Raw genomic sequence first — 26,927 nt, forward strand, 5'->3', positions numbered from 1 at the left:
TGTTTTAAATGTGTTCTTTATTTGTACTCAGAAATGTACTCCAGCAGTTGTAGATCATCGATTATTTTAATTTAGGATTTTTCAAAACAGAAAAACTGCGTGACAGAGAACATTGCAACCGCGTTACAGGTGAATTACTAGAGCTTTTAAAGCAAATTCCATATGAATGAGGAGGTCACAAGTCATCCCGTAATTAATCTAAAAACTGCCGCACAAAAAAAAGGTCTTTACAACTGTACAAATCATCAGATCAGCAAAAACTCAGCAGCTGCTGCCTGCAGCCCAGATAGTTAACTTAATTCTTCGAGTTTTCTTTACAAAAACTCCTCCTCATACTAAAAATACTTGTTGCATTTTAAAAGACGACTTCGCGTCCCCTAGTTGTGAATTTTGATTGGTCGCTCAAGGAAGCTATACCGTGATCGTTTGGGAGCCTTGTTAAGGTGGTCCAGGCCAAGCCAAGGTTTGCTCATACTCTGAGACGCTGATAAATAAACAAGACAAGTCTGTCAACCAATGTAATTATGCATGGCTCACCTTTCGAAGGCCTCGTCCACACTACGCAAGAGGACTTTGAAAACGCAGCTTTATTTCTACGGTTTGGCCTACCGTCCACACTAATCCGTCCACACTAATCCGCCACCGAAACGGAGCTTTTCGAAAACGCTCTTCAAACTGGAGGAATTTGAAAACGCCGGCTTTTCGTCTTGTGTGGACGGGAAACATTTTGAAAACGGAGCTTTTCGAAAACGATGTAGTCACGGTGATCATGTGATTTTTTTTTTTCTTTGACCGAGTTTTCCTATAACACAAATCCAAAATGACCGGTGATTGTTACGTTTTCAAATTTCTCCGGCGTGGTGTGGACGGAAAACATTCGATGCGTTTTCAGAGTGGAACCTCCGTTTTTTAATTCTTTCGGCGTAGTGTGAACGGGGCCTTATTAAGGGAAGGTAGCCACTTCTAAAACGTGGAATAATACCGACAACATCGTACTGTCGCATCTGACTCGGTAGCTAATTACTACAGTATAATTCAACACAGAATTACGAGCAAAACTCAGTGAAAGAGAGTTCTAAGGAATATCCCAAGCACAGTGTGAACTCACCTGGTGTTTGGGGTTTAAAATCTTTGACTGAAATAGGTTTGTCTGATTCTGAAACACAAAAATGCACGGAAACATACGTCACTATACATTCAGCTTGTTAGCTGTACGTCGATAAACTAAAACCACACAAGAATCAAGATTTTGATAAAAGAATGGACAAAACATGCACAAACATATTACCTTCTGGAAGGTATATCGCTCGTCCCATGTGAATGACTGCAAATTTAACCTTGAAGAAAATATAGACACGTCATTTAGCAGTAGCAAAAATTTTAAAATACTGCGAGCCTTTGGTGTAAGGAACATGACATGTCTTTAGAATGTCATGCTGACGTCACAATGTTCGAATAGCTATTCAGTTATATGATTAGATAACCACGGCATAAAAAAATTCTTACTTTTTCGAATTCCTTTTCTTGAATGTCTATCTTTTCTTTTACTCTTTCTTTTAACTTGTTAATCGGTTCTCCCTGCAAACAGACGTAAAGCATCTAGTCAACTAGTCCTCTCCTTGAAACAAACTCTAAGGATCAACTTAAATTCATAACGGTTGTCTAACACAGTTCGTTCTGTTTCAATAAATTCCGTCCTGAAGATAATAAAATACTTTAAGAGTGCTCACATTGGGTATTTGTTGAAAACACTTAGTGCGTGGAATAAATACTTAATTAACTTGCTCTAAATACTTGCTCTATAATACTGTAAAGCATTTCCACGATAAACTTAAGAACCTTTAATGTATACCAGTCATTTATAAAATGTTGCCCTACAAAATCAACGCTTTGCTGTTTAATGATGGGTTCGAAGCAAGCTATAAACATTGTTATTATAAGATCTAATGAAGAAAAGGGTGAATCGGGCTCGTAAAACGTCTACCATTACTTGCTTGCTATCCCCAGGACTTCTACTCTCGATCTGTGATAAATTTGACAACAAAAATACAAAACTGAGAAAAAGGTAGCTACACTTACGTCAGTTATTCGGATTAAAAACGGATTTCCAAAGGTCTGGTAAATTTCCTGATGATAAAAAGGAAAAAGGTTACAAATGCTCAAAATAAGTACGGAAAATCAAACAAAGAAAAAAGAGAAGAGTAGTTTTTACCTTATTGAAATGCGCCACTGGGACTAAAAGTTCATCTTTTCCTATTTCTAATTCATCTTCGGGAATTTCCTGAAACGGATTTTACATCACGTTAGGTCCGCGAGTAAACAGGTTGGAAGATAGATCTTTTTCAACACATGCTTGCACAATGAATTTCCGAAACAGCACCACTGCCCCCAGATAAAAGAAAGTAGGTAATTAACTCTAAAGTAATTGAAGTTCTGGAAATCTCCTTCTGAGAGTTAGCCCTAAAAAGGAAGACAAGAAACAAGAGGGATAGAAAAGAGGGAAGAAAACAGGGATAGAAAAATTATTCGACCAAGGCGGGATTCCAAACAACGACCTCAGGATTAGACCAACATTACCCTATCGGTTATAACTAACTCTCCAGTTAACAAAAAATTAAGACAAAAGATATTTGTTTGGCAACTGTAATTTTTTTTTTGGCAAGTGAATATATGAAATATATTAAATTTGAGTAAGTACACAACAGCAGTGAAAATAAAGCCTCAACCTGATTGTCTCAAAGAAGAGTTAACTTTCATTGCCGACTCACAATACAAGGAGTTTTCCAGCCCAAACTTTAAAAACAAACGAAACAACTCGCTCTGTACACTAAACACCAACAGAACAAAGTTACCTCTATTCTAAACGTTCTTTGGGATTGGTTGATAAGATGTTCCAGAGCCACTTCGTTGTTAACAACGTTGAACACTTTAGAGCTAATAATCTCTAAGAGTCGAAGTTTCCCTGTGCCGTCGGCTTGCAAGTCCACCTGTTCACGCGCCTCGTTGAGTAAGTCTGATACCGTGCCATCTTTGTTGAGAAACAGAATGAGTTCTCTCTCCTCCTTGAACTGGTTAGCGACCCAAAAGCATCTAAATTGCTTCTTGTTTTCGAGTTGATCGATAGGAATACTAAGTATTTGGTAGTAAAGTTTCTTCGGTCCACGCGGCTTGTAGTAAATCAACAGATCTCGCAGAGTTCCTTCGTATGTACAACGTAGCGCGTTTCCTGGTGCGTCACGATATCTGAAACGAAAACCAAGCATCAGAACCACTCACTCATTCATCCTCGTCGCTCCTGTGAGTTGAGCATAAGACTACGAATGTAAATATCACAATCAACTGGAGAATAAATAGATTTTTTGCGTAATGTTTCACAGAAGCAAGTTTGGAGTCAAGAATTGTTAACTTACGCCTGTCCCTTGAAAAACTGCAGCATCATGGGATCGACTTCAAGATTTGATGCCACAGCTCGGGCAACCTGGGAATCGGAGACACAAAAAGCACACTGAAATCGTGTGGGTACAATAACAATATAGGCATAAATTAGCTACTCCCTACGGTAAGTGATATATGAAGATCAGTCGGCCCCAGTTTAAACGTACTGCTAAATAGCATTATCTTGACTGGTCACGCACTTGGCTTTCATCTTCAGAGTAAAAGATAGCACAATCTTAAACAACAAGATAAACAGTAAGTACTGCTCAATAACCAAAACTTAAAAGTTAGAACCACTGTATACAGCATAATTAACAGCACCACATGAACGCACGGCTCGATAGCTTTCATTTAAATGGTCACACACTAGGGTTCAATCCACAGGCATGATACAACATTCATTGAGTGGAGGATTAAGAGTGAAAGATTTTATAAAGTCACTCTATTCATTCCCTGCCCGACAAACCTGCGTGTAGTTCATTCTTAGCGAAAGCATCACGCTAAACCCAGGGTCGTTTACAACATTCTTGTCACAAAATACAACTTCAACTCTGTTGTGCAGATCCCTGCAAGAGATAATAATAATCGAGTCCATACAGCTACGTTGTGTAAATAACCAAAGTGGTTGGTCTGTCTGTGGTAATATTTGGACCTAGGTTTTACGACACTAAATTTAAAACTTCTCTCAAACTAAAACCAAAGCAATCCCTCTAACCAGTCGCAAAGGGCACAGACAACCGTGAGCCAATCAAAATTCGAAGCACATGTTGACGCAAAACGCAGATGTCATGTACGCAAGTGATAGGATTTCTCTTGGTTTTACTTCTGATTGGCTGAGAAAATGGCGCGAGGTTTTTGAACCAATCACTAATCATAGGATTGCAAAATCAAAGCGAACTTGGCTTACTTTCGACAATCACGAAATGGCCCTGTTTCTACATACACTGTACACCTCAACAAATAGTACATCAATCATTTGCTACCTGAAGTAGTCTTGTACTGTGGGCAATTCACTAGCACTGAGCACCTCTGGTTCACCTCTACACGTGACACGAAAGAAATGACAAAATTAACTAGCTACACTGTACAGCATCAACTGAAACCAATTACAAGTAGAAAAATAAGACAAATTATGGCCATTTGAACCTCTCGTTATCTCACAAGCAAATGTACAATCTCTTAATAACAGGTTTTAAGGAAGAAATGCAATGGACCATATTCGTATTCTCGGTATTGAACTGGAACTAGCTTGCAACTGAGGCTAATGCAGGGAGTTTTCAAATGCAAGTGGCATCAGTGCCTTTTGAATGATATTGCCCCGCCTGAGCCTCCCTCTAGTTCCATTCCTATACCAAGAATACAAATATGGCCGATTGTTCCATCATTTGGTTGGGTTTTACCATGATCTCACTGGCAAGTTAGTATCCAGATATCACAAATCGTGTCCGTATTACAGGTAGACATTCAACGAATTCTGGTTTCTTTGGTACCAAGCGAACTTTCCGTAATATAGAGGTGCCGCATAAAGGAAGTATCTGTAAGGAGAGGCTTGACTATCTGTATACGACAACGATTGAACAACAAACCTCTGAAGACAGATGATGTCGCCGTCCATGAGTTCTTCAACTCCCTGTTGAATAACACAGATCCTTTGTCAAGCTTTCTTTATTCAAAACAAGTTCGACTAAAGCGCGAGAAGCATAAAGTACGGACCAGTCAAATAATGTTTCAGTTGCTTTATAAAGTCTCGACACATACCTTTTCAAAGGAGATGTTTAAATCCTTGATTTCCTCCACATAGGTCGTTTTTACTTCCTGCAAATCAATTGCTGGTGTTAATTCAGGAAAAAAATTAAGACAAAATGGATTGGGAGCAATGACAGCATTCATTCTCACCTCAAACATCTTCACTGGCGTTCCTGGCGGTAAACCGACTCGCTCACTTAACACGGGAACAACATCCGCTACAAAGTACACAAGGAAAGTCTTATTTGAAGAAAACATTGATGTCTGTATACAGGTTAACGAAGGGAAAGAAGACAAGAAAACAAACATAAAATGCTAATTAATAAAACCCAAAGAAATCTTCTCACTTACCAAACTTCGTTGACAGGGGGATGTAAAGATGGCCCACAGAAGACAGTGTTTTTTCAACAGGGTCATAATGTTTGAAGAATAACAATACATCATCTGTGATGGAGATTTTTAATCATTAGATCTCGACACAATCAAGTATTTTAAACTAACCAAATCAAAGAAACTAAATGGCAAACCATAGAGAAAAATCCAGAAGGAAGAAGAAGAAAACGAAGTTTGACTTCCGTCAAAGAGTCGTGATAGCCAGTAATTTTACGTACTTGATTTGTCGAACACTGGCAATCCTACTTTTCCTGCCTCTGCGAAAAAACAAACAAACAAGCCAACAATTAGTTTATGAGATAGGGAAATTACTAAGTTAAACTGACGTTTTCATTTTTAATGATTATTTTAGCGTTTCCTCAGTTTTTGGCGTAAGTAAGGCTGTCAATGTCACGGCCAAAGTCTGTACAGTGAGTACTCCTCAAAACAATTTTCTCACCAGGATCAACCGTCTCCACAAAAATACACCACTGCGATCCGTCAACTAACTGACCCAGCTACAAAGAAGAGAAAAGCAAAATTTAAACATAAGATAATTCACATTTCATTCACATTACAACACCCCTTCAGCAGGTTAACTGTACTCTTGTGGCTTAAGTTAAAACCTCACCGTTTTATCAAAGCTTCCCTCTATATCTAGTAAGCTTGGTCTTGTTGTACCATTACTTCTTGGCTGAAGTGGCCAGGGTCGAATTTGATTGACTGGATAGCCCTGCAATAGGAAAAAGATCGGGAAACGTTAATGTTTTAAGAGGGGGACCTGGCGGGATTTGGGAAGGGGGTCTGCCTAAAAATATGACTTCAAAGGGGAGCGGGGCTGAAAAACATATTGTTTGTATACGGGTGGGCTCTCAAAATTATTACCTATGGGTATGTTCATGTTACTTACCAGACCCTCTGCAAGGATGTCCATCACTTCGAGAAGTTTCTTTGATTTTAGAACTTTGAAACTCCTACAAGGAAGAAATTGAAATAAGATATGACGAAAAGTCCACACCAGAGGAAGTGACCTCCTGAACAGGCATTACCTTGACTAACGTAGAAGGCAAAATCTTCTCTTGAAGGACACGAGTGCGGTTTCAAAATGCAGTTAACACAACACTAGTTTTTGCTCGGCGAGTTAAGTTATGACAATCTGTTTAGTTTTATTAACTAACACTCACTTTAATTTTGTTTTTTCAACATCAAACAGATCAGGCCCCTGGTGTCCAGCAAACTGGTCTTCAGTTACAACCTAAAATAACAAAACAAAGTTCACTTTTTTCCATGCCCAATACTTGAACTACACCAAAAATACTAACAGAAATCCACAGCCAAAGGAAATACAGAGCACTGGACACTGGGATCAATCGTTCCATGTTTGAGCCCTGGCCAGGGACATTGTGTTGTGTTATTGGGCAAGACACTTTACTCTCACAGTGCCTCTCTCCATCCGAGTATGTACATATAAGCAGATAACGTATGGTAACCTGTGATGGACTAGCATTCCATCCACTAGAAAAAATAACTATTCTACATGTACATTGTAATCGGTTCATGCTACTGAGACCAATGATAAGCACCAGCCTAAAAGGTCATTATGCTCAAAGGTGGGCTTTGTGCATTCTATTGCTATAGCTCTGTGTTCTCCCACTGGAGGTTACCAGATTATGGCAAAGGAAACACCTCTTGCTACCTCTCCTATAGCTATTTATTTGGGGAGGAGTCTGTGACGAGCTTAAAGAACTTCTGCATTCAAGGCTACCTCTTCTGCATTAAAGAATATTCAACATCTCATTTCTCAATACAAATAATAATTCCCTGGAAGTGGACACGTAATGAGAATAAGGAAAACCATCTCTGGAAAGGAAGGTTGTCTTCATGTGAGAATAAAATCACATGGCAGGAATTCTTCTTGATTACACTTACATCCACTGTCACATACAAATGAGCCTCTTGTCTCTCTTTTCTTCTCTGGGCTTCAAGTCTCCTGCAAGGCAATCACAGATGCATCAAACACATATCACGAACTTGAAACTTACGTTATGCTATCCTCAAGGGATGCACAATGACAAAATAACAGTCACTTCTTCAGTTCTAAAATCATACATTGTAATGCAACAATCACCCCATCATTGAAGAAAGTTGTGTTTGACATGAATCCTTTGTAGTGTTTACACAAAGGGACCAGTCCTAAGGGGAAAATCCACTGTAGTTTGTGTTTACACAAAAGAAATGGAAAACAGGAAAACTGTGCTTTCCTCTGTGATTGTTACAAGTGTATAAGCTTTATTTCAGTTCCAAGAAATTGTCCCTCAACCAGGAAACATGAACAGTCTGGATTTAAAACTGTTTGATATGATGGAAGAATAGGCAACTGTAGGGACACATTTGACCCTGTGACAATAATGTTTGATAAAAAGGAGAGTTCACATGAGGGGACTTGTTCCTTAATCCCACTGTTTCCCAGAAGAAGACATCATACAGGCACAGAAGGTGGATGGGCATGGCAACCACAAGTCGAGAATCTCCACAGGCCATTGCTCAATTACTTAATAAATGAAAGTGTTGTTACAATTTGAATTAATAACTATGTTCTTCTCACTTTTCTTCCTGTAATCTTTGTACAAGTGTGTCAGGAATTGTACTCTCATCAACGTTTTCAAGAATATCATCTATGAAAAACGACAACACAATACACTCATTATTCAACATGCACTGGTAAAATTTTCCTACTATAAGATGCAATAGGTGCAATTAAATCAAGAGCAGCTTTGTTGTGGAATAAATGCACATGAGTCTGGCCGCTATCTGAAGGGGCTTTATCTTGACACAATATTTAGTGTAATAGATTTCAGATCAAGAGATGCAAGTACCAGCCCTGAACAGGGTCACTGTGTTGTGTTCTTGGGCAAGAAAAGTATTCTCACAGTGCCTTTCTTCACACACATGTACAAATGGGTACTGGCAAAATGTTACAGCAACCAGACAAAAGTGTCGAGGTTAGACTATACTATCATTCCATCTAGACGATGAAATAATAAATGCATTTTGAAAAAGTTATGTCACAACATTTCAAGTTGTTTTTTCTGATAGAAATACATGTTTCAATTGAAGGAAACCTTCAAATAACAGTGTTTTGATGCTTAAAAACAGCAAAGAAAAAATAATAAATTGAAAATAAACAAAGATGGTTTGTGCATGTTGAAAAGTTTAGCCTCAATTTTTCAAATTTGTCGTTTGTAATCTGTGTTAATCTTCTCCATCCTTAGCCATCCTTGTTCCTTTATGGTTTATCGTTACCTCTTTGGTGTTTTTCTATCTCATTAAACTGTTATTTTCTGGTTTCCTACCATTTAAAGGTAATTTTGTATGTGGCCAAAATAACTCAAAATACCGTGACTGAGCCCCTGTGAGATAGATTCAAATGACAATATTAGCTAATTTTTCTAATATACAGCATCTCTTATGTAGCTGCTTTTGAGGTTAAGACAATGGTCTGCACTTGTAGATACTTACTCATTTCACTGTCTCTAATGTAAACCAACATATAAGCATTTGTGCAGTGCTTTACTGTAATGTCATCCTAGCAAGAATGAATTGATCAGTATCAACTGCTGTCCACTAAGCAGAAACAAGAATGGATATCACATCAAATGCCTCACAACATTATAAGAGGAACAAAACTGCTTAACTTCCTAGAGAAACAACAGTTCCTGCATGAAACGGGTTGTGCATCACAAGACCAGAGATAATTTGTGTCTTAACCTGTTGACTGGTCCCATTCACAGCCAAAATTTGGATCTGAGTATTTCCCATGTCAGTCATCTCAGTAATGTGGCACTGGCTAATAATTAAATGATATGTTCATGGGGAAAATTTGATGAAGTTTCTTTCAAAAGAAACTTACCCTGTGTATGTACTAGAGCATTTCACCAAGGTGTTTTCCAAAGAAGTACATGTAATATACAATAATTATTATAATTATAACATAGCGTGCGTACTAGTCCTGCCTACATGTAATTCCTATAGAGCCATCTCTATATACACACAGCCATGCATATATAACATGATGTGTGCAGTTTCAATTGAGCTGCAACATTTCCGTCTAGTTTAGTGCAAGTTCTTTTTGTTAAGTTTTCGGAAATGTGAATATTATTCTGAACAATCCAAACTCTACTTCGAGCCTTTGACTTTTGCCTGGCTAAAATGTTTACACAAACTTGAGTATTTCGACTTTATTTGTCTTCATTTTCATTGAGTATTTTTGACTTTGCTTGCCTACATTTTCATTATAATTAATTTGAAGAAGCGAATTTTTCATTGACAATTTTAGAAACCAGGTTAAGCGTTTTCGTTCAACTGTTGCTCAATTGATTGTGGCATGTTAGGATCCTAATGACCTTTGTTTTCATTCACCGCGCATCGTGAGAACTAATCTTAGTCAATCACAAATAAAACATGTTTCAGTGACCCAAGTTGTTGTCACCATGTTATAACAGAATTAGTTCATGCTTTTAGCTGAGCATATATCGAGTTATGGATGCACTTGGAAGTTTGAGGAGCACTCAAGAAGCTAGAGTTGCTCTCGACTTTCACCTCGAGCAACTCTTACACTTCTTTCAGGCTCTCCAAACTTCCCGCGTGTATCCATAACTCAATATACGCACGCTAAGCATAAACTAATTCTTAATTTAGTTGTGTACCTCATATCCTCCAAAGTTATTGTCAATTGATTCTTTTTTGGTGGCCTGAAAAATTCAACACTGGTGTTAGGATAAAACACAGATGTGGAAATAACAATTCAAAACTAGTTTTTTTGTTCATTATTTTTTCTAATTTTCTTCTCTAAAACAAGTTCAAGGAAGGCAGTAGATGAGAATTCTGAACTTGGGATTCAAAGAGTTATTAAAACACTATTCGAAAAAAAGTATCCATTACATTCAAATGTCAAGCATTTTGAGAGGCACAAATCTCAAAAGAAGAAAATGATGATGCACAATCATCTGATGCATTAAGATGCATATATAAAGGTGCATCTGATGCTTAAAGAGCACCAAATACTTAAACAAACTATTGTTTACATCAATCATTAGTAATGAAGAAAAGTCGTTTTGTGAAACACTACATAAAGGAATTACTAACCAGTGAAACAACATCATCATCAAACTTGCACCACTGAAATTAAAGGAATCTCTGTCAGTGTGAATTAATTAATACCATGCACAAGTACCAGGTTAAGGTGGCTCCATAGGGTAATCATTTATCACGTTGCGCACGTTAGTGTTATGTTTTGAATGGTGTTTTTGCATTCATTTTTACACCCAGTCCTTTCAAACTTATTAAATGTAATAAGCAATGATGATATGTTGATTTAGGCCCGTTCCAAATGCTGCTCATTCATGCGCCGAACCTAACTGATGAGTTAAGTACAGCAGAAGAGTGGCGTTTGAATCAGTTTGGTCCGCAAGTTAGGTTTGGTGCGGCAATCAACATTAAAATTCAGCAGGGTCTGTCGCACTATGCAACGTTGGACTGGCAGCTGATTCATACGGCGTTCTCCTCATGTGTCGAACCTAATGCATAAATTACTGTAATGTATTTTTCATATAACAGGACTCATGATTGGCTCAAAATTGAGTGGCATGACCAGTCATGCATAAAGCTCAAAGTCGTCGCTAAAAATAAAGACAACAAAATATGCCTTCAAGTGCCAATTCATTTTTTGCTTTTTCTTCATGATAATAGCCCAGCTTATGAGATTTCCCTTGAACCAGTCGAATTAACCAGGAGAAAACCTGTCTAAATACAAACACTGAACCTTGAGTTTGAATTTGCTTCCCTAAATATTGCTACAACAGCGAAATGTTAGTCACAGCTTTTCTATTTGGACAGAGTTCTTGCATATTCAGAACGCATATTTTCTCGTCGAAAATTGTTACCACCAGCTTACCGAATTAAGTTCGACGCAAGTACGCCGTCTGAAACAGGCATCACTCCAAAGCCGCTCTAAAGTCAAATTCAATCAAGTTTGGTTCAGCACATGAGTGGAGCGGTGTTTGGACCAGGCCTTACCATCATCTCTGTTAAAATCTTGGCTTTTAATGTTGAATTATAAATGCCCAAACAAATGCGTTGTTTACAGTTTTTAGGGCTTTATTTGTGATTTTCTTGAATTTCCTTCCGTGAAATTTTCCCAAATATTTGCGGTACATTGAATATGGTGGGATACGAATTTTAAACACAAAAAAAGCAGGGTTTGTAAAGGCAGTTTTTTTTGACATTTTCAAATTTTTGTCTTTTACTGCTACAAAAAATCTGGTTTTATAGAATTCCCTGAAAATTGAGCTCCAACTAAAGTAAAATATTTACTACCAATCTGCCAAATTTTACGGAATTTCACCAAAGGAAACCCAAGAAAATTCACTGTCAGTTTTGCTTTTTGTGCTCATGTTGACGTAATAAAATATGGAAAAACACTGACATTTTCCTTTGAGTGCACGCAGATTACTTCCTCAGCGCTCGCGTGATCGTAAAACTACATGTATAGGGAGCCACCTTTAAGAAACCACATGCAAGTAGTAATTTCAAAGCTGTAATGCTGCATAAACAACCATTATTGTAAGTCATTAAAACCTACCCTTCCATCACCACTGGGGTTAATATAAACTACATAATGTCCACCGTGGTTATCTCCTGTAAATAATAATTCAAACATTATGGTTAAGGTGGCTGAACACAGTTTTGATACCTGTGTTTCATTCTCCTTTTTCTCTCAGACCCTTGATCCTTTGGTCGCCAAAGATGGCAAAACGCAAGTTAACAACACAAACGCCAGATTTTTGATAGCTAAGCTGAGTTATGTGCCATTGTCATGGCAACATGAATAAATATAAACAGGTCTTTAAAATCGTTTTTGTTTGTTTGCAGAAAATCTAGTCGTTAGATTTTCTTTTTCATTTGCATGCAACAAGATTGTAACAATCCTCACAAGTTAACACTATTTTTATAATGTTTACAGAGAGATCTTTAATTACCCCTTGTAGAAGGTTAACTGGAATATGTAGAATTGCCTCTGTTAAATTTCACTTTTTTTCAATATTCCAGTAACTTGTTTTCTTAAGTATTTTCATGCCAAATTTCATGAAATTCTAATGAGTGGTTCTTGAGAAACAAGCGTATTTCCAAGAAAGCTATTCCGCATTCAATTGCAACTTTTTGCCTTGCCACACATGCACTCCATTTAACAGGGTTTTTTCAGTAAAAAATACATTTTATACAAGAGTAAAGCCATAAATACACTGCGTTCACTTATGAAGAAAAAAAGCACAGATAGCGAGGGTATTGACCAAATAAAATGATCTCTGTATCGACGCCATGTTTGCTTTGTGTAATCCTTGTGTGCACGCTGAATCGCATTAGCAAGAGCACACATGGAAATTGTGTTCAGCCTCCTTAAAACAAACAATTAATACCAGATTTGTTGGGCCCCAATATGAGACTCTTTTGTTATATTTTATATTTTATTTCATTTTAACAAAACCTTATTTCCATAAGGAGCATAGGGATCTATTAGCCATGACGCGTTCAACTTGAAATTGATAAATCCAAGAAGTTTAAGTCTAGCTGTGTATGTAGTGTCACAGATTATGTTGTGTAAATGGTAACACTCTCAACTTGTATAGTGTTAATGATAACACTCTTAACTCACATACTGCCTCTCTCCACTCAGGAGTATAGGAGGGTACTATCAATATCTATTAAAAATTGGATCATGGGATAATGCATTTGCAATTCATTGGCTTGGCCATCATGGGTTATGAACCATTATACCATGCTCTACAAATATGGCAAGCATGAGGTTTTTTTGGTGTTTTTATTTTATTTTAATAGTTAAATTCTATATTCGGGGGGGCATTTTTAATAAAACAGTTATTTCATCCACACTTGTTGCATATGAGATGATTATAGCCAACTCATATCCAACACACGATTGTGGAATAATTGTTAAAATATATACTGTATATACTGACAAAAATACCAGCATGAGAGTAATCAGCTCTGGGCTAGCAGCCATCAATCCATTACAATTCACCCATTCCATTTTACACATCAGTTTAAGGGTTTTCACCCACTGATTTGTGAAGTTTTCTTTTTTGACCATAATAATCAGCCACTCCACACTGACTTGACTTACCGCTATGTACAAGAACAGCATGTAATGTATAATGGCCTAAATGGTCTTCAGGATCCTGAAGAAACTGGTTTAAATCAAGCTTCTCAAAAAATTCACATCTGAAAAGAAATCCATAACAATTTGGTGTGAAACAAAAACACAATAGCCAGGAATTTATTTCACTGTCTCTGGATAGTCAAGCCAATCTTTGTCCTCTGTGCTTAAAAGCTGTTCTTTATACCAGTAATGGAGACTTGTATGCATTTGCTAGTGCAAGTTATTTTTTCCTTTTTTTTTTTATTTATCCAGTTAGTTAGACTGTCACCAAGTCTCATGCATGCAAGCAGGGCTGTAGCCAGAAAAAAATATGATTGAGGCAATGTCCATGATTAAATTATCTTCCTAGGTATTTAGGATGTTTATGATGACTATAAACAACAACAAGAAAACAAATGACTGAGGCAAGTACGTTGGTTTGCCTGTTACTGGCTACAGTCCTGGCAAGTCTCAAATTTTGATCTTAATCAGTACAAACGAAGAGGCATGTCTGGATTAGTAAAAGCATATTTCCTAGAACTCTCAAGAATTAATATAAACTTGATCCAATTTGAAAGAATAGTTCACCCAAACAATTTGAACTTACTATTAAGAAATCCTAATAATAACAAAGAAAGTGATAACACACAGTCCAACAAACCTGTCATTTATTTTAACATTTGTGTCTGTCATTGGGTCATACTGGAATCTCATTAATTGCAGATGAAGGACTGGAGGAAACTTTGCAAAAATTACACCTTTCTTAGCTTCCTGTCAGGGCAAAAGAGAACAACACAAGTGATACACACATCCAAGACAAACCATGATAAAAAGTACCCTGAACTAGCACTGGCAAGGGATGTACATGTATGTTTTTCTGGACTAAACTTGGAAGGATACATGAAGTACTTTCCAGGGTCAGATCCAGAAAGGGGGCTCTCAGCGATATATATTTTTTCAAAGAATCATTACATCAGCCCCGTCATAATGTGTTGTAGTGGAAAGCAGGGTAACAGGTTGAAGAAGTAGGCAACAAAAGACAGAGATGGATTTTTTATTTAGTAATACGACTGTTGAAGTCCATTGTAAAGTACAGTAGGCGGCTAACAATTTTCTGTAGGCTGCAGAATTGCAAGCTGCAAGTACATTTTGACAAGACTGTTGCGCACACTGAAATGATGGCCAACACAAAATAAACCTCTCACGAACTTTGAGGATCTTGATGCTCGGTTAATAAAAAAGTCAAGCACCAAAAGCATTTTAAGATCCAACATTAGCCCTGTACCCTTATCAGCCCCATGTGATACTGACCTGCAGACCATATTCACCCGCATCATATTTGTTATCTCCATCCAATGTTTCCACAGCAATATACTCTTTGAAAGACTCATAAACTGAAGGAATATGGTAAAACAAATTCCATATTATGATAATGAAAATCACACTAATTTGAGAAAATTTAAATCCAAAGATAAATTTAAACCACAATACTGTAAACATTATCATTAAAAGACAAAACACTGCTCAGAAACAGGACAACACTTTTCAACTAAAATAATACTCCTCAAATTAAATTCCACTTAATAATGTAAAAATGCAAGGCAAAATTAAACTGCTCTTCTGTCATTTCGTCAGTTCCTACCAATTCAGTATAAAACACAATTCACCCCTGAAAACACCTTAGTGACTGCATATTTATATAAAATCAACAATTTGTTCAAACACTTACTGTCCTTCTTGCCTTTGACATTCAACTGAATATCATAGAATGGCTCTTCCCTGAAAAGGAAATCAAAACGTTAATTTCACAAGGCTCTTAGAACCACAAACGATACCACAAAGACCTGTATGTATTCACATTGTATTTAGTATTATTCTGTGTAAAAGCTAACTCTGGTTATAAGCTATGAGTAATTCCAGTTTAGTGTTAGCCAAAGCCAAGGCACGATGCCTGCTACCAAAAGTGCAAATGAACAAGTTTATTATAATGATTGTTTATTTTTTTCTCAGTTCATGAATGAGCAGAATTCAACAAATGCTGCAATCTGAATGGTTCCGGAAGTGGGCAGAATTTTCCTATCGTCATGTTGATCTATTTTTGTGAACGAAAGAACTATTTTTAGTGGTAATCGTCAATCATTTGCCTCTTTTTACACTTCCATCGATGATTAATCAACGCAAGTTTATCACTGGATCATGCAGATGAGGCACCATTGACAAATATCAACATGGGATGCCAAAGGTGGCCAGAAAAGCCTTTAACATTGGGGAGGTCTGGAACCCAGTATGTTGCCATGGTAACGAAACTGTTAAGCTCATATTGCAGAGCACATTTAGTAGAATTATAGTCTGCAAGGAATCAAATTTCTGATATACATGTAAATTGACTGAGATATCTTTCTTTATCATATTTGATCAAAATTTGGTTGAGTTTATGATGTCATCACTTGGCTAATTTTCATATTTTGAAAACTTCTGGAATGAAAAGAAATACTTGAAAATAGTAAACAACATTTTTCTTCTCATACAGACTACTTGTTTCTGTTTTAAAATGGCTTAGATAGGAGAGATACAAATATTGTCATGACAACACTTTAACCCTTTACCCCCTAAGAGTGCAAATTGGCACACAAGGTCATAACTTTGTGAAAATTTGATAGATTTCTATGAATTTTTGCCATGAAAATTGTCTTGTGAAGATCTGCTCATTGAAGTCATAAAATTTTGACCCCCTCCCATCCAAGACATGGTTGACCACCCCCAGAAGTTTTTAGTTCCTTTTTCGGGATGCAAATGGAATGCAAGACTTGTTTCATATCAAGCTATACACTAAGAGCTGCTAAATAAGCTATAGTTTAGGGGTATACCTAATATAGTAGAAAATTGATACATTTTTGAAGTTGTTCATTTTCCCATTTTAAAGCAATTTCTCTCAAAATGTCTACCTCCTTCATAGCTGCTGATGTCAATTCTTAAATAAGCTGATTAGTGGCTTTCAAATGGCATTTTGTACGCAGGCAGACTGTATTTATTTGCTGATTTGGGAAAAACTGCCAATTGCCTTAGGGGGTAAAGGGTTAAAGAAATTAATTTCTATTGATGAAAAAATGCTAGAGATGTTGAATCACACATTTTTTTTTTTTTTTTGGGGGGGGGGGGTTGCTTTACAAGAGGCAGCATAGATCACAATCATGAATTTAAAGTGTGACTTATTCCAGAAATAAACAATACTAGTGTACAAGGTTAGTTATTCAATCCGATACCAGATAAAGTCAGTGAAGGTTTATTTTGAAACTTTAGAAGACAAGTTTTGAATACTGGTACACATAGGTATGTGGTTGCCTACCTCTGTGATACATAGTCTACACTTGTGCACTTGATATATGACTGCAAGAAACACAAGATCAACATTATTAATGGAAACTTGTGTTGATAATGTTGCAAGAATTCCCTTTAAAGAAGTACAAAATTACACATCATACAATAAAAAAGTTGACAACTTACCAGCATTTTCCCCTCTAACAGTCTAGGAATTGTGCCCTATAAATGAAAATAATTTCTAAATAAACTAGCTGTTATTTCCTGCATTAGTAGGACAAGTCGACCCACAACATAAACATACAATACACAGTATTTCACAGAAATCAGCGGAGGACACTCACAGTACTATTCAAGAGTCACCCACAATTTGACATACCTCAACACACGTTCCCTTCATTTTGCTCTCCATGTTGTCCAGTAACTATGCAGAAACAATGTATGATATTATTACCATGGTGACCTCTTGTAGACATTCACCATATACACAGTCCAATCACAAAATGAAACTAGAAAGTGGCGAGTTTGTATTAGATTAGGATTACTGAAGGTATATTTATTTCAAGGATGGAGGCTGGCTGTTAGAACTTGACAACATCCACGTTTAAGACATGGATTTTTAATCTGTCCCTGGAGAAATTTAAATTGTGCATAAAATTATACTAAAAATTTGATAAGCAGTCTTACCACTCTACAGAGCTCTTGAACGTCATGCTGCATGAAACTGTCAAGTGTCTCCCACCTGAAAACAAACCAGCAGTCACGTATTAGATGTTTACTGGTATTCTTTTTCGCTAAAACAAGTGTTTTGCATCTCAGAAGCAACAGATGATGTGAAAAACTGTTTCAACTATCATCAAACTTCTAAATCTCAACAAGAAATCCCTGCAATCAGCAAGTTCTCACGCCAACTGTTGTTGCAATAAAGTAGGTGAATTGCCAATGAAATACATGTACTAAAACCCGTCGAGAACTACAGACTGTATATTATGTGAACAAGTGTGGGAAAATAGAAATTGTTTCCAAACACGTCATTCTTGACTGAGAAAAATTAATGTTCCCAAGGCTGTTCCCTTCAGCATAGAAATAAGGGAAATAAATAACCCACACATCTGAATACACTAAATAATTGTAATAATTAAATAATCTTAAAATAGAAGCATGATTTGTTTACAGTGTACAGCATATATTTACTTGCTCACTACTGCAAGTATTGATAACAAGAAAAAACATAGCCAAACCTACCCAAATGACCGTGTTAACTTCTTTGTACCTACTGCTTTATCACTGCAATGACAACAAGAATTCAAACATTCAAAGATGTTAGAAACTTAAATGATCACATACAAATGTAAAAAGAATGAATGTTTTAAAACCTGGGGTGCAAATCCAGTATCCAAAGAACGGACAACAAGGCACTTTCCAAACTGAAATTGATTGACTACATAATTTGGAAAGCCTAACTGTAAGAAGCTTCTCTTTTACACTCACCTGTGTTGTAACTCGTAGAAAGTTCTTTGAAGGGCAAAAGCTACGCTCCTGTTTGGGTCGTCGTTTTCTGTTGGCATCTGATACACAGCCTATCCAAACAAAAATAAGCGGGATACTATTTACATTGCATCTCTGGCAATATCAACAATGTTGCAATCAAAACTTCTTCCTTCTAAAAATTGCTGGAAATTCACTAAGCTTACCTTTCTTAGTTTATTTGTAAAATACAGCGTCTGCAGCAATGAGTTCATATAACATGTTGCCCCTTGATTCTTGAGTCCGACAAAGCCTGTATGTTTCTTTGAATCCCACCTACAAAGAAATAAACCCAATGTACTTAGTACATGTAACCTCATGCTACACCTACTGTAAAGTACTCTTACAAACCATGAAACACTGCTGCATTATAGAAACACTTTCAGCATCACTTGATCTAACCTGAATATAATAATTTACTACTATATGTTTTTACCTTTTTCTGATATCAAGGCACAGCTGGTAAAAGTGAAACTGAAAAACATGTTACTAAATATTGTTTCTGTCAATACTTGTTGACTATTTACAGTTCTGTATCCATTTTGCTTCTAACAACAAGGAAAAGACAAGACTTACGCCACTCCATGAGGAGCTTCTGCAGCTACATGTACTTCAAGAGTGATGGAGTCATCTTTGATAAAACCCTTATTAGGATCAAGAGCATCCTATGGAATGGGAAAATAACAAAATCCATAAACACAAGGATGTACACGCAAAACCACAGAACCTAACTTCTAGATATAAAGTAACACACACTTAGCACACATGTATGCAAGTAGTTATATCTCTGACATTCAAAACCACTCTGTGTAACAGGTGTCTGTTTGCTGGCATGCACATAGCCTGCAGTGCAGGCGTCTTATTGGGGCGAGTTAACGTTACAACCTTGTGACCGCCTTTTTAGACCGCCATGTTAGACCGCCATGTTAGACGGTGGGGGATGGGGGAGGGGAAATATGAGAAGACGCCTGCCCGAAAAGCCCGTTAAAATGCGAAACACCTCCTGATTAGTTGCGCTTCACTGCATTTCCGGAAATGAGTGGGTAACCAATCAAAATGAGGTTTTCTCAACACCGGAAGTCTACCAAGGGAACACAACACGAGAAGTTTGTGCCAAGCCGCAGGATGTCTTGCATTCTCACAGAGGTACCTGTTGCGCTAGCGACTTCAGACGTACAGAGTATTTTAGAAATACCGGCAACTGATGAGATCCACATGGAGGATCGAAACCATGGTCTTGCCTGAACTAAGCCGAACAATGGCATATAAAACACGCAGAACAGTTAACAGGACTTGCACGTAAACAGCTACATTTGAATCATGTGGTGCCAGAACAACCAAAGGAGGAATAAACCTATACATCGAGCAAGAGAAACATAAGCTCCATCAGATAGCTGCAAGAAACATAAGAATGTCTCTAGAGAAACGGATAGCTTTCTCAAAGTAAAGCTACAGCGTCTCCGAAGGAAATCGTACGAGAACAAATATGATATCCGTGATAAGGATCTTCCTACTGTGCTTGTAAACAGTTCTAGTCACAGCCGGGCCCGGTGTCACAATATAGAATGCAAGTAAGCAACATGTTCACGGTAAATTTCATATTTTGTCCCTCAAAAGCAAATTCATGGAGACTTAAAAGCATATCTTGCAATAGAAATGAGTCTAAACAATGCATAAACATATGGCAAATTACAGAGGTGTCAAACTCAACGAGTCGACATGCAGATAACAGTGCAAACCATGCAGACCTATGACTTATAAAAATTTGCCATAGCACGATCTAACGGCTCAACTTCGCTTAAAATTCTTCCTTATTACACAACATGAAGTGCCCTTCACGAACACGAGTGAAGCGACAAGAAAGGTCGAGTGACCGAACAGAGAACGGCAAATGTGCAAATGTCACGAACCGTAGAAGTCGTGTAGGCTAGTCAACCCCATTTTACGTAAATATTAAGCTTTTCCCAAAGCCAGTGGGTAGCACTGCCAACAGATCTTTTCCGGATACCAGTGTGGAAATTGCGTCCTTTTGCTCCGTTCGTAATTCGCGAGACATTCCAAGTTCACATAAACGCTTGAGAGATTCCTCGAGAGCGGAATCAAAACTAACAACATCACTTTCGACAGAGTTTGCCATGTTTCTTACCCGCACGAACGAAACGAAACTGACTGACAGACAATTGACAGGCAGGATCACGCCACACCAATCAGAAACTCCGTTCGTGGGCGAACGGAGTTTCCTAAAAGAACAATGACCTCGGGCAGGCGAGATTTTCTTCGTTCCACCCCTCCCCTATCCTTCCTCTTGCCTATCATTCACCCCCTTCGTAAAACTTTCTTTCTCTCCCCAGTCTTCCACTGCATGAAAAATTCAAGATGGCGGCTAAACCTTTTACGATGTGAGCGCTCGCTCGAAAAAATCTCACCTGCTCTGCAGGCTAGCATGCACAATCTACCACTAATCTGAGAGGTCTCACATTGGAATCAAACTAAAATGGACAAAATAGCCTTATACAGTTTATCCATACTGTGTTTCTGGGTGGTTGTTCACTGTGTGCAAATCCCTGACACCACACAGACATCTGTAGGGCTATATCATGAGAACGGATTTTAAGTCCCACCTCAGAGGTGTCTCAAGCAACAGACAGATTATAGCTATATATAGAAAGATGCCTGTCTACTGAACTTAATCAAAACAGATTTGCAATTCTAACAATTTGTTAACAGCTGGCCCAGTCATTTAAAGGTGAATCGTGTCATCCACTGGTCAAACAAATCACTCCCAAGTGGATAGTGTAATTTGTTTAGTAAACACTTATCCCCTGAATATTGATTCATCTTCTCAATTGCATTTTCCAACCTTTCAATAACTGTATCCTTGTGTTTTAAAATTAACTCAGAATGAATCAAACTGACTTACACTCCAAGGTACAAAGTGACTGAATCCCCAGTCATTCTCCTTAGCAAAGAAGAGATGGGATATTTCTATAAAAGAAGAAAGAGAAATTAAACAAATGATGATTCATTTTCTTTACTCTCTACAAAATCTCTCTACAGCCAATCTGTATCTCACGATACCTGTGTATACATGTACATGTAAATGTAACTGCGTTCTGTTTGGGGCTCTGCTGAGCAGTATTAAAGATGTTTCTGAAGATTAATAAAGTAACTGACATACAAGATCCTTCACAAAAGAATTCCCTTCTAATTTCTCCAATAACAAATATAGTCTTAAATTTATAACTCAGATCATATCAATAGGGGTACCTTTCTGAAGGGCACTTTAAGCTTATCAGCTACATTTACATTATATGTATGGAGTATCCTTCCTCTATCAATCTAGGACTCACTTCTTGTGAAGTCTTCACCACCTTCCTGCTGACTTAAGAGTGACAACCTTGCTGAAGCTTGGCAAGACCATGATCTATAAACAGAGATGAGTGAACTGAATTCTCACGAGTGATCAACATTTAATTGTCAAATTGTCAACTAGGTCCTTGTATACCAACAAATTCTCAGAACTAAGAAAGAAGCAAATGCTGGTAGAGAATGAGTGGAATTGGATTGAAACTCTGATATAAAGAAGTAACTCAACTGAAGGAGTGCAGGGAATAAAGCCCTAAGCGACTTTTACAAAACTTTGAGTTAGCTAGGATTGAAATACCTCCCACCAATTTTCACATTTTAGTTTGGTTTTCATTATTGTCTTAAAAGAACTAGTTTGTATTACTAGTAATAATAAATACCAGAGTAAATTGTGAAACTAGTGAGACAATCTCAGATAGTGCAGAGCGCAATTGATAGCTCTGGTACAGTAGTCCCATAAATACTCACCCCTGCTCGGTTCACTTCTGGTTTGTGTCTACCTTGGTAGTCTGCTACAGCTTTTCCCCTTTGCAGTGTGTATGTTTCAAGGTTGTGTTTTCATTCAAGGTCCAAAAATTACGCACAAATTAATTACTACTGGTGTTTTATGTTGATTTTCGTTCATTTTAAATTCAATAATACGCTGAAGCAGCAAACATGACAATTTAGCTCTTCACACCAACTTTGTAACTTGATACTTTTGTTTTCCTCGCAAAGGCATGTAATATGAAATCCTTGTTTTCTCCAAAACATACGGAAGATGTCCTTGTTTTTTGGAGATAAATGAAAGAAAGTTAAATATCTGATGTAGTGATGAAGAAACAGAACAGAAATGTTGTTTTACTAAAAACTGCAAATTTTTACTGATGAACAAGAACTAATTTAATTATCAGATAGTCCAGAAATACCACTTTCTTTTTCTGTTGCCACCTTTGTTGTTAACAATAAAACAATTCAAAATTAACACACAACGATATTGATGGCTGAGAAGCATTTCAACGAAAAGTATTGAGGATAAACAGCACTACTTGGCCGATATGAATGAGTCTCCTCAAAGACTGATTAAATTAATTTGCGCTTTCATTAGGTGCCACGGCGTCTGCAGCAATATTTGAGCATTTTCCTGGTTTTTTTTGTTACAAATTTACAATTTGCGGAGTATTAAAGCCACTAACTTGGGAACTTTTTGGTCTCTCTTACAGACACAATTAAGGCAAGAAATAAACAAGCTGCTGAGGAGAAGCAATACATTTGAACCCTGACAAGCACACTATTGTAAATTGAAAACAGCAGATATTTGTTGAACCGACCTGTGTGCAATTCTAAAAGTTACGCAGCCACAGAAACATTTCACTTTTTCAATAAAAAGGGACAAATGGCGCTACCTGAAAAATAACTGCTGTCCTTGGTCACATGACATGATATATAAAATACCGCGTGGAAAGATAGTGTATAACACTAACGATGCTAGAACGCATGCGTCTTACATGTTGAGCTCTACCATAAGGAAAACCACTCAACATTTGTGCGTGATTCCGTATGCAATGTATCCCTCACCTGATATAGAAGTCACGAGCGCTAACTAATCTACGCATGCGTTTAGGGCAAATTAGTTTTGTTCTAAGAAGAATGGTACCACAAGGAGAGCAAGAAGTTACCTGAAACAAATATATAGCTTTGCGATGTTCAAAGTGAAGTGACAGCGATAGAATGTGTTTTACGTAGAGTACACATGTACCTTTCCCACTTTACCCCCACGACTTCCTTGTCTCTAGGCTAATTAATTAATTGAAATTAATTAATTAAACAAACATTAAAGTTTACACCTTAGCGCCATAGGGCCATAGGACCATAGTGCCATAGCGCCATAGCACCATAGCACCATAGCACCATAGCGCCTTAGTTCCTTAGCGGCAGGCAGCTCCCATAACCATCCCAATAGTGCACTCGGCACTAAAAATTGTTGGGAGGTATTTCAATCATAGCTAACTCAAAACTTTTCAAAAGTCACTTCGGGGTTTATTCCATGCACCCCTTCAACTGAAACATGTAGCACACTTACAATGATTCTGCTTCTGGATTGCACTGCAAAAAGAATCCAACACTTTTGACTTTCTCGTGATTGGAGTACCTTGGCATACACATGATACGCCTAGAACACAAAAATACAGTCAATGCATATTGACACGTCTGATCTAAGAAATTCAGGCAGTTTATGTGACTCAAAAAGCCACAGAAATTTGCTCTTGCTTTATTGTGCCTTTCAAATAAATGCAAACTCTGAGGTTTAGGGCTTGACAGACAGTTGTCAACATTATTATCTCAGTGGACATGACAGAAAGCAAGGTTTTCTTTAACTGGCTCAAAGAGTTGTATCCTTGGGTTTTGATTGGTGGATGTTTATTTGCTTTCAAATCATTTCTTCATTCTCTGGCATGGTAGGTTGTCACTTAAATAAAGTATGATTGTTAGTTAGAACTTACATGCAACTTAGAAGTAAAGTAAGAAGTTTTATAGATAGTTCTCCTTGCTTTATAGACTTTTCCTGCATTCCACTTCAGCCAATACCAACAATAGCAAAAATATTTGTAAGAGAAACACCTAAAGGCTAAACTTTGCAGCTGTCCATTGGGAACTCATTGTTCAAAGGGGTGAAAACACGACCCAGTCACATGAGCTGAATTAAGGGCCCAAACTGAGATTAAGGGTTAGCAAAACCAGCTGTGTTATTTACTGGATAGAGATTTATCTGGTGGACAGCATTAACAACCAGAGCCTGGTGTCGAAAGCTCCTTGGCAGTAATTACCCACACTTAAAAGATATTTTTGTGCTATTTTCATGGTCTCAATTTGACTCACAAGTATATTTTATCACAAAAGTTAAAGATAGTTATCACGTAAGTCGTGTAAACTAAAACTGAAATTAGACAGTCTTCCCCGTCCGAGCCCCTTCTCCTCTTTCCTCTTTCACACAAAAAAATGAAACAGTTTACAAAAGGTTCTGGGAGATTGAAAACTATGAATTTAAAATCCTTATTTATGAAATACAATTAGTTAAGGACGTGAGTGTTAAGTAACTATCCCAACTACAAAATTTCAAATCATTCTAAATGTAAACAAAGCTGCATACATTATTTACCATAATAATACACATAAAAAAATTACTTGATTCTGATTGGCTAAGAGCAGTGCAGTTCAAGTGTAACACCAGTGCAAAAAGTATAACATCAGTGCAAAAAGTGTAACACCAGTGCAAATTACACATCGAAATTCTGAATTATGATTGACTGAAAGACAATAGGAACTTTTCTAAGAAAATGATATTAAGTAAAATGATCACGAAAATTTTGTGCTGAAACTTTGAAAAAGGTTTTCTCAAATGAGAAAAGAATGGCATCAAGAAAGATCTTCCGGCACTTCCTCCCACCAATTTTTTCATGTTTAGATTATTAATAAGTAATCAGATGGTTTTTCTTGTTCAATATGGAGTTAATTTGCACTTGTGAGTTTTCCAAAAAGCTGAAATTACACTCGCCGAAGCGGCTCGTGCAATTTCAGCTTTTTGAAAAACTCACTCGTGAAAATTAATTCCAAATTGAACTCGAAACCATACGATTACCTATACAAACAACAATAGGTCACCATGCAAGGATCAATAGAGAAACAAAAACTTAAGATATTCTCTGCTCTCAACAAGTGAGGGCAATATGTTGGCTAAGAAAGCTAATATTTTCATAACAACAATTTTACTTCCAGCTACTGAATCTGCAAACATAGAATGCAGGTGGCAAATAAACAACCTCAGTGCATCTTAAAACTAATTAGGTTAATTACATTGAGGAAGATGTTTTTCATGTTGACAGTACAGTACATGTAAATGAATCTCCTGTTATTTTCGGAGTTCAGTGTAAGCTAGATCAATTTAAACGAAAGTCTGTACGTAAATTACAGACATGAAAGCATTGATGTCGTTGTAAACAGAGCTAAAAATAATGATCAGATTGGCAACACGATAAAATAACAAAATTAACGGTTGAATGAATAATTCATAAACTTCACAGATTGCGGGGGAAACTTTACGTTCTTCCCAGGACGGGATTTTTCACATTCTTCAATTTAAAGTGATTTTAACCAATATAAAACACCCACGTTATAATCTGGTCAACAATTCCCTAGTTTTTTTGACAACTTGTATCAACTTGATATTCTTACCATGGTAAATTCCTCACGTATATGGGGTCACTCAAGGTTGCTTTATCGAGTTTGCTGAAATTCTGCACGGTAAAACGAATAAAGCCCTCAGGTCTCGCAGTGTCCTCCTCCATCACTACATCCTGTGGTTCGCTTGGAGAAGAAAGTCCATTTGGTACGGTAGAATCGCCACCGGCATCTAACGAGAAAAAAATCAAATCAAACGCGTGTGCAAGGCCATTTGAAAATCCTATAAGTAACAAGCTACTCTAGCTTCCTTAATGCGCACAATTCAAACATTGTGGAAGTCCGGGCGAGGTATAAACCACCGTTATACGACATACCTTCTTTCGTGTCCATTTCCTCCTGATCACTTTCATTTTCTGTCGCATTCATACTTTCTTCTTCGTCTTTGCAGTTTGAAATCTTGGGACGACTTTTCGAAGAGCGAGTCCCCGTTACTACCTTGATGTGTTTACTAGCTATGCGGCCAATTGCGTCCCAAAATCCCGTACCGGGAAACACGGCGATGAGCCCTTATTGCATCGAAAGTTTCAGAATCAAACGGCGAGGTAAAGGATCGTTAAACGTAAATGAAATAAAAAGTACAGGAAATCTACTTGGCCAAACTCTTTTCGTCCACCATTGTGACATTAGCCGAGGCACCTCGCATTGAAGTGTGGGTAGTGCACATGCGCAGTTTTCTAGGGCAGTATTTCTGTCCCCACTATACTCGGGGATAGATTCGAAACTGTACTTG

At 37.4% G+C, this 26,927-nt stretch overlaps 1 protein-coding gene across 1 annotated transcript; it reads right to left on the reverse strand.

Annotated features, from left to right (window-relative positions):
• Nucleotides 1-26,877, reverse strand: LOC110062946 (ubiquitin C-terminal hydrolase 7-like). The gene is made up of 42 exons (XM_089289729.1): nucleotides 26,512-26,877; nucleotides 26,189-26,366; nucleotides 24,039-24,128; nucleotides 21,961-22,034; nucleotides 21,531-21,595; nucleotides 19,187-19,275; nucleotides 18,778-18,886; nucleotides 18,575-18,663; nucleotides 18,329-18,370; nucleotides 17,771-17,825; nucleotides 17,463-17,507; nucleotides 17,270-17,305; nucleotides 17,112-17,152; nucleotides 15,495-15,544; nucleotides 15,077-15,159; nucleotides 14,427-14,536; nucleotides 13,751-13,848; nucleotides 12,194-12,249; nucleotides 10,699-10,731; nucleotides 10,260-10,304; nucleotides 9,073-9,139; nucleotides 8,159-8,228; nucleotides 7,483-7,543; nucleotides 6,738-6,808; nucleotides 6,464-6,527; nucleotides 6,185-6,286; nucleotides 6,014-6,071; nucleotides 5,793-5,831; nucleotides 5,533-5,625; nucleotides 5,332-5,399; nucleotides 5,194-5,250; nucleotides 5,022-5,065; nucleotides 4,419-4,475; nucleotides 3,902-4,001; nucleotides 3,411-3,478; nucleotides 2,853-3,243; nucleotides 2,213-2,281; nucleotides 2,080-2,127; nucleotides 1,507-1,578; nucleotides 1,289-1,337; nucleotides 1,109-1,156; nucleotides 1-484 (listed from the first exon to the last, which is right to left on the reverse strand). Exons 1-42 carry the CDS (start codon nucleotides 26,561-26,563, stop codon nucleotides 378-380), a joined length of 3,243 nt encoding a protein of 1,080 aa, XP_089145855.1. The 5' UTR covers nucleotides 26,564-26,877; the 3' UTR covers nucleotides 1-377.
• Nucleotides 26,878-26,927: the final 50 nt, after the last annotated feature.

This window comes from Orbicella faveolata, unplaced genomic scaffold, assembly GCF_042242905.1.
Source record: "Orbicella faveolata isolate gen_17 unplaced genomic scaffold, um_ofav_v1 contig_2, whole genome shotgun sequence".
Lineage (NCBI taxonomy): Eukaryota > Metazoa > Cnidaria > Anthozoa > Scleractinia > Merulinidae > Orbicella > Orbicella faveolata.

Bases quoted from the DNA above. Each gene is read 5' to 3' on its own strand.
- LOC110062946 (XM_089289729.1), bottom strand. From the start codon at position 26,563: ATGAATGCGACAGAAAATGAAAGTGATCAGGAGGAAATGGACACGAAA. The intron at 10,732-12,193 runs GTAGGTTTTAAT...CTTTAATTTCAG, and splicing joins ACCCCAGTGGTGATGGAAGG to TGGTGCAAGTTTGATGATGA. The intron at 1,157-1,288 runs GTAATATGTTTG...TTTGTGTTTCAG, and splicing joins AGCGATATACCTTCCAGAAG to AATCAGACAAACCTATTTCA.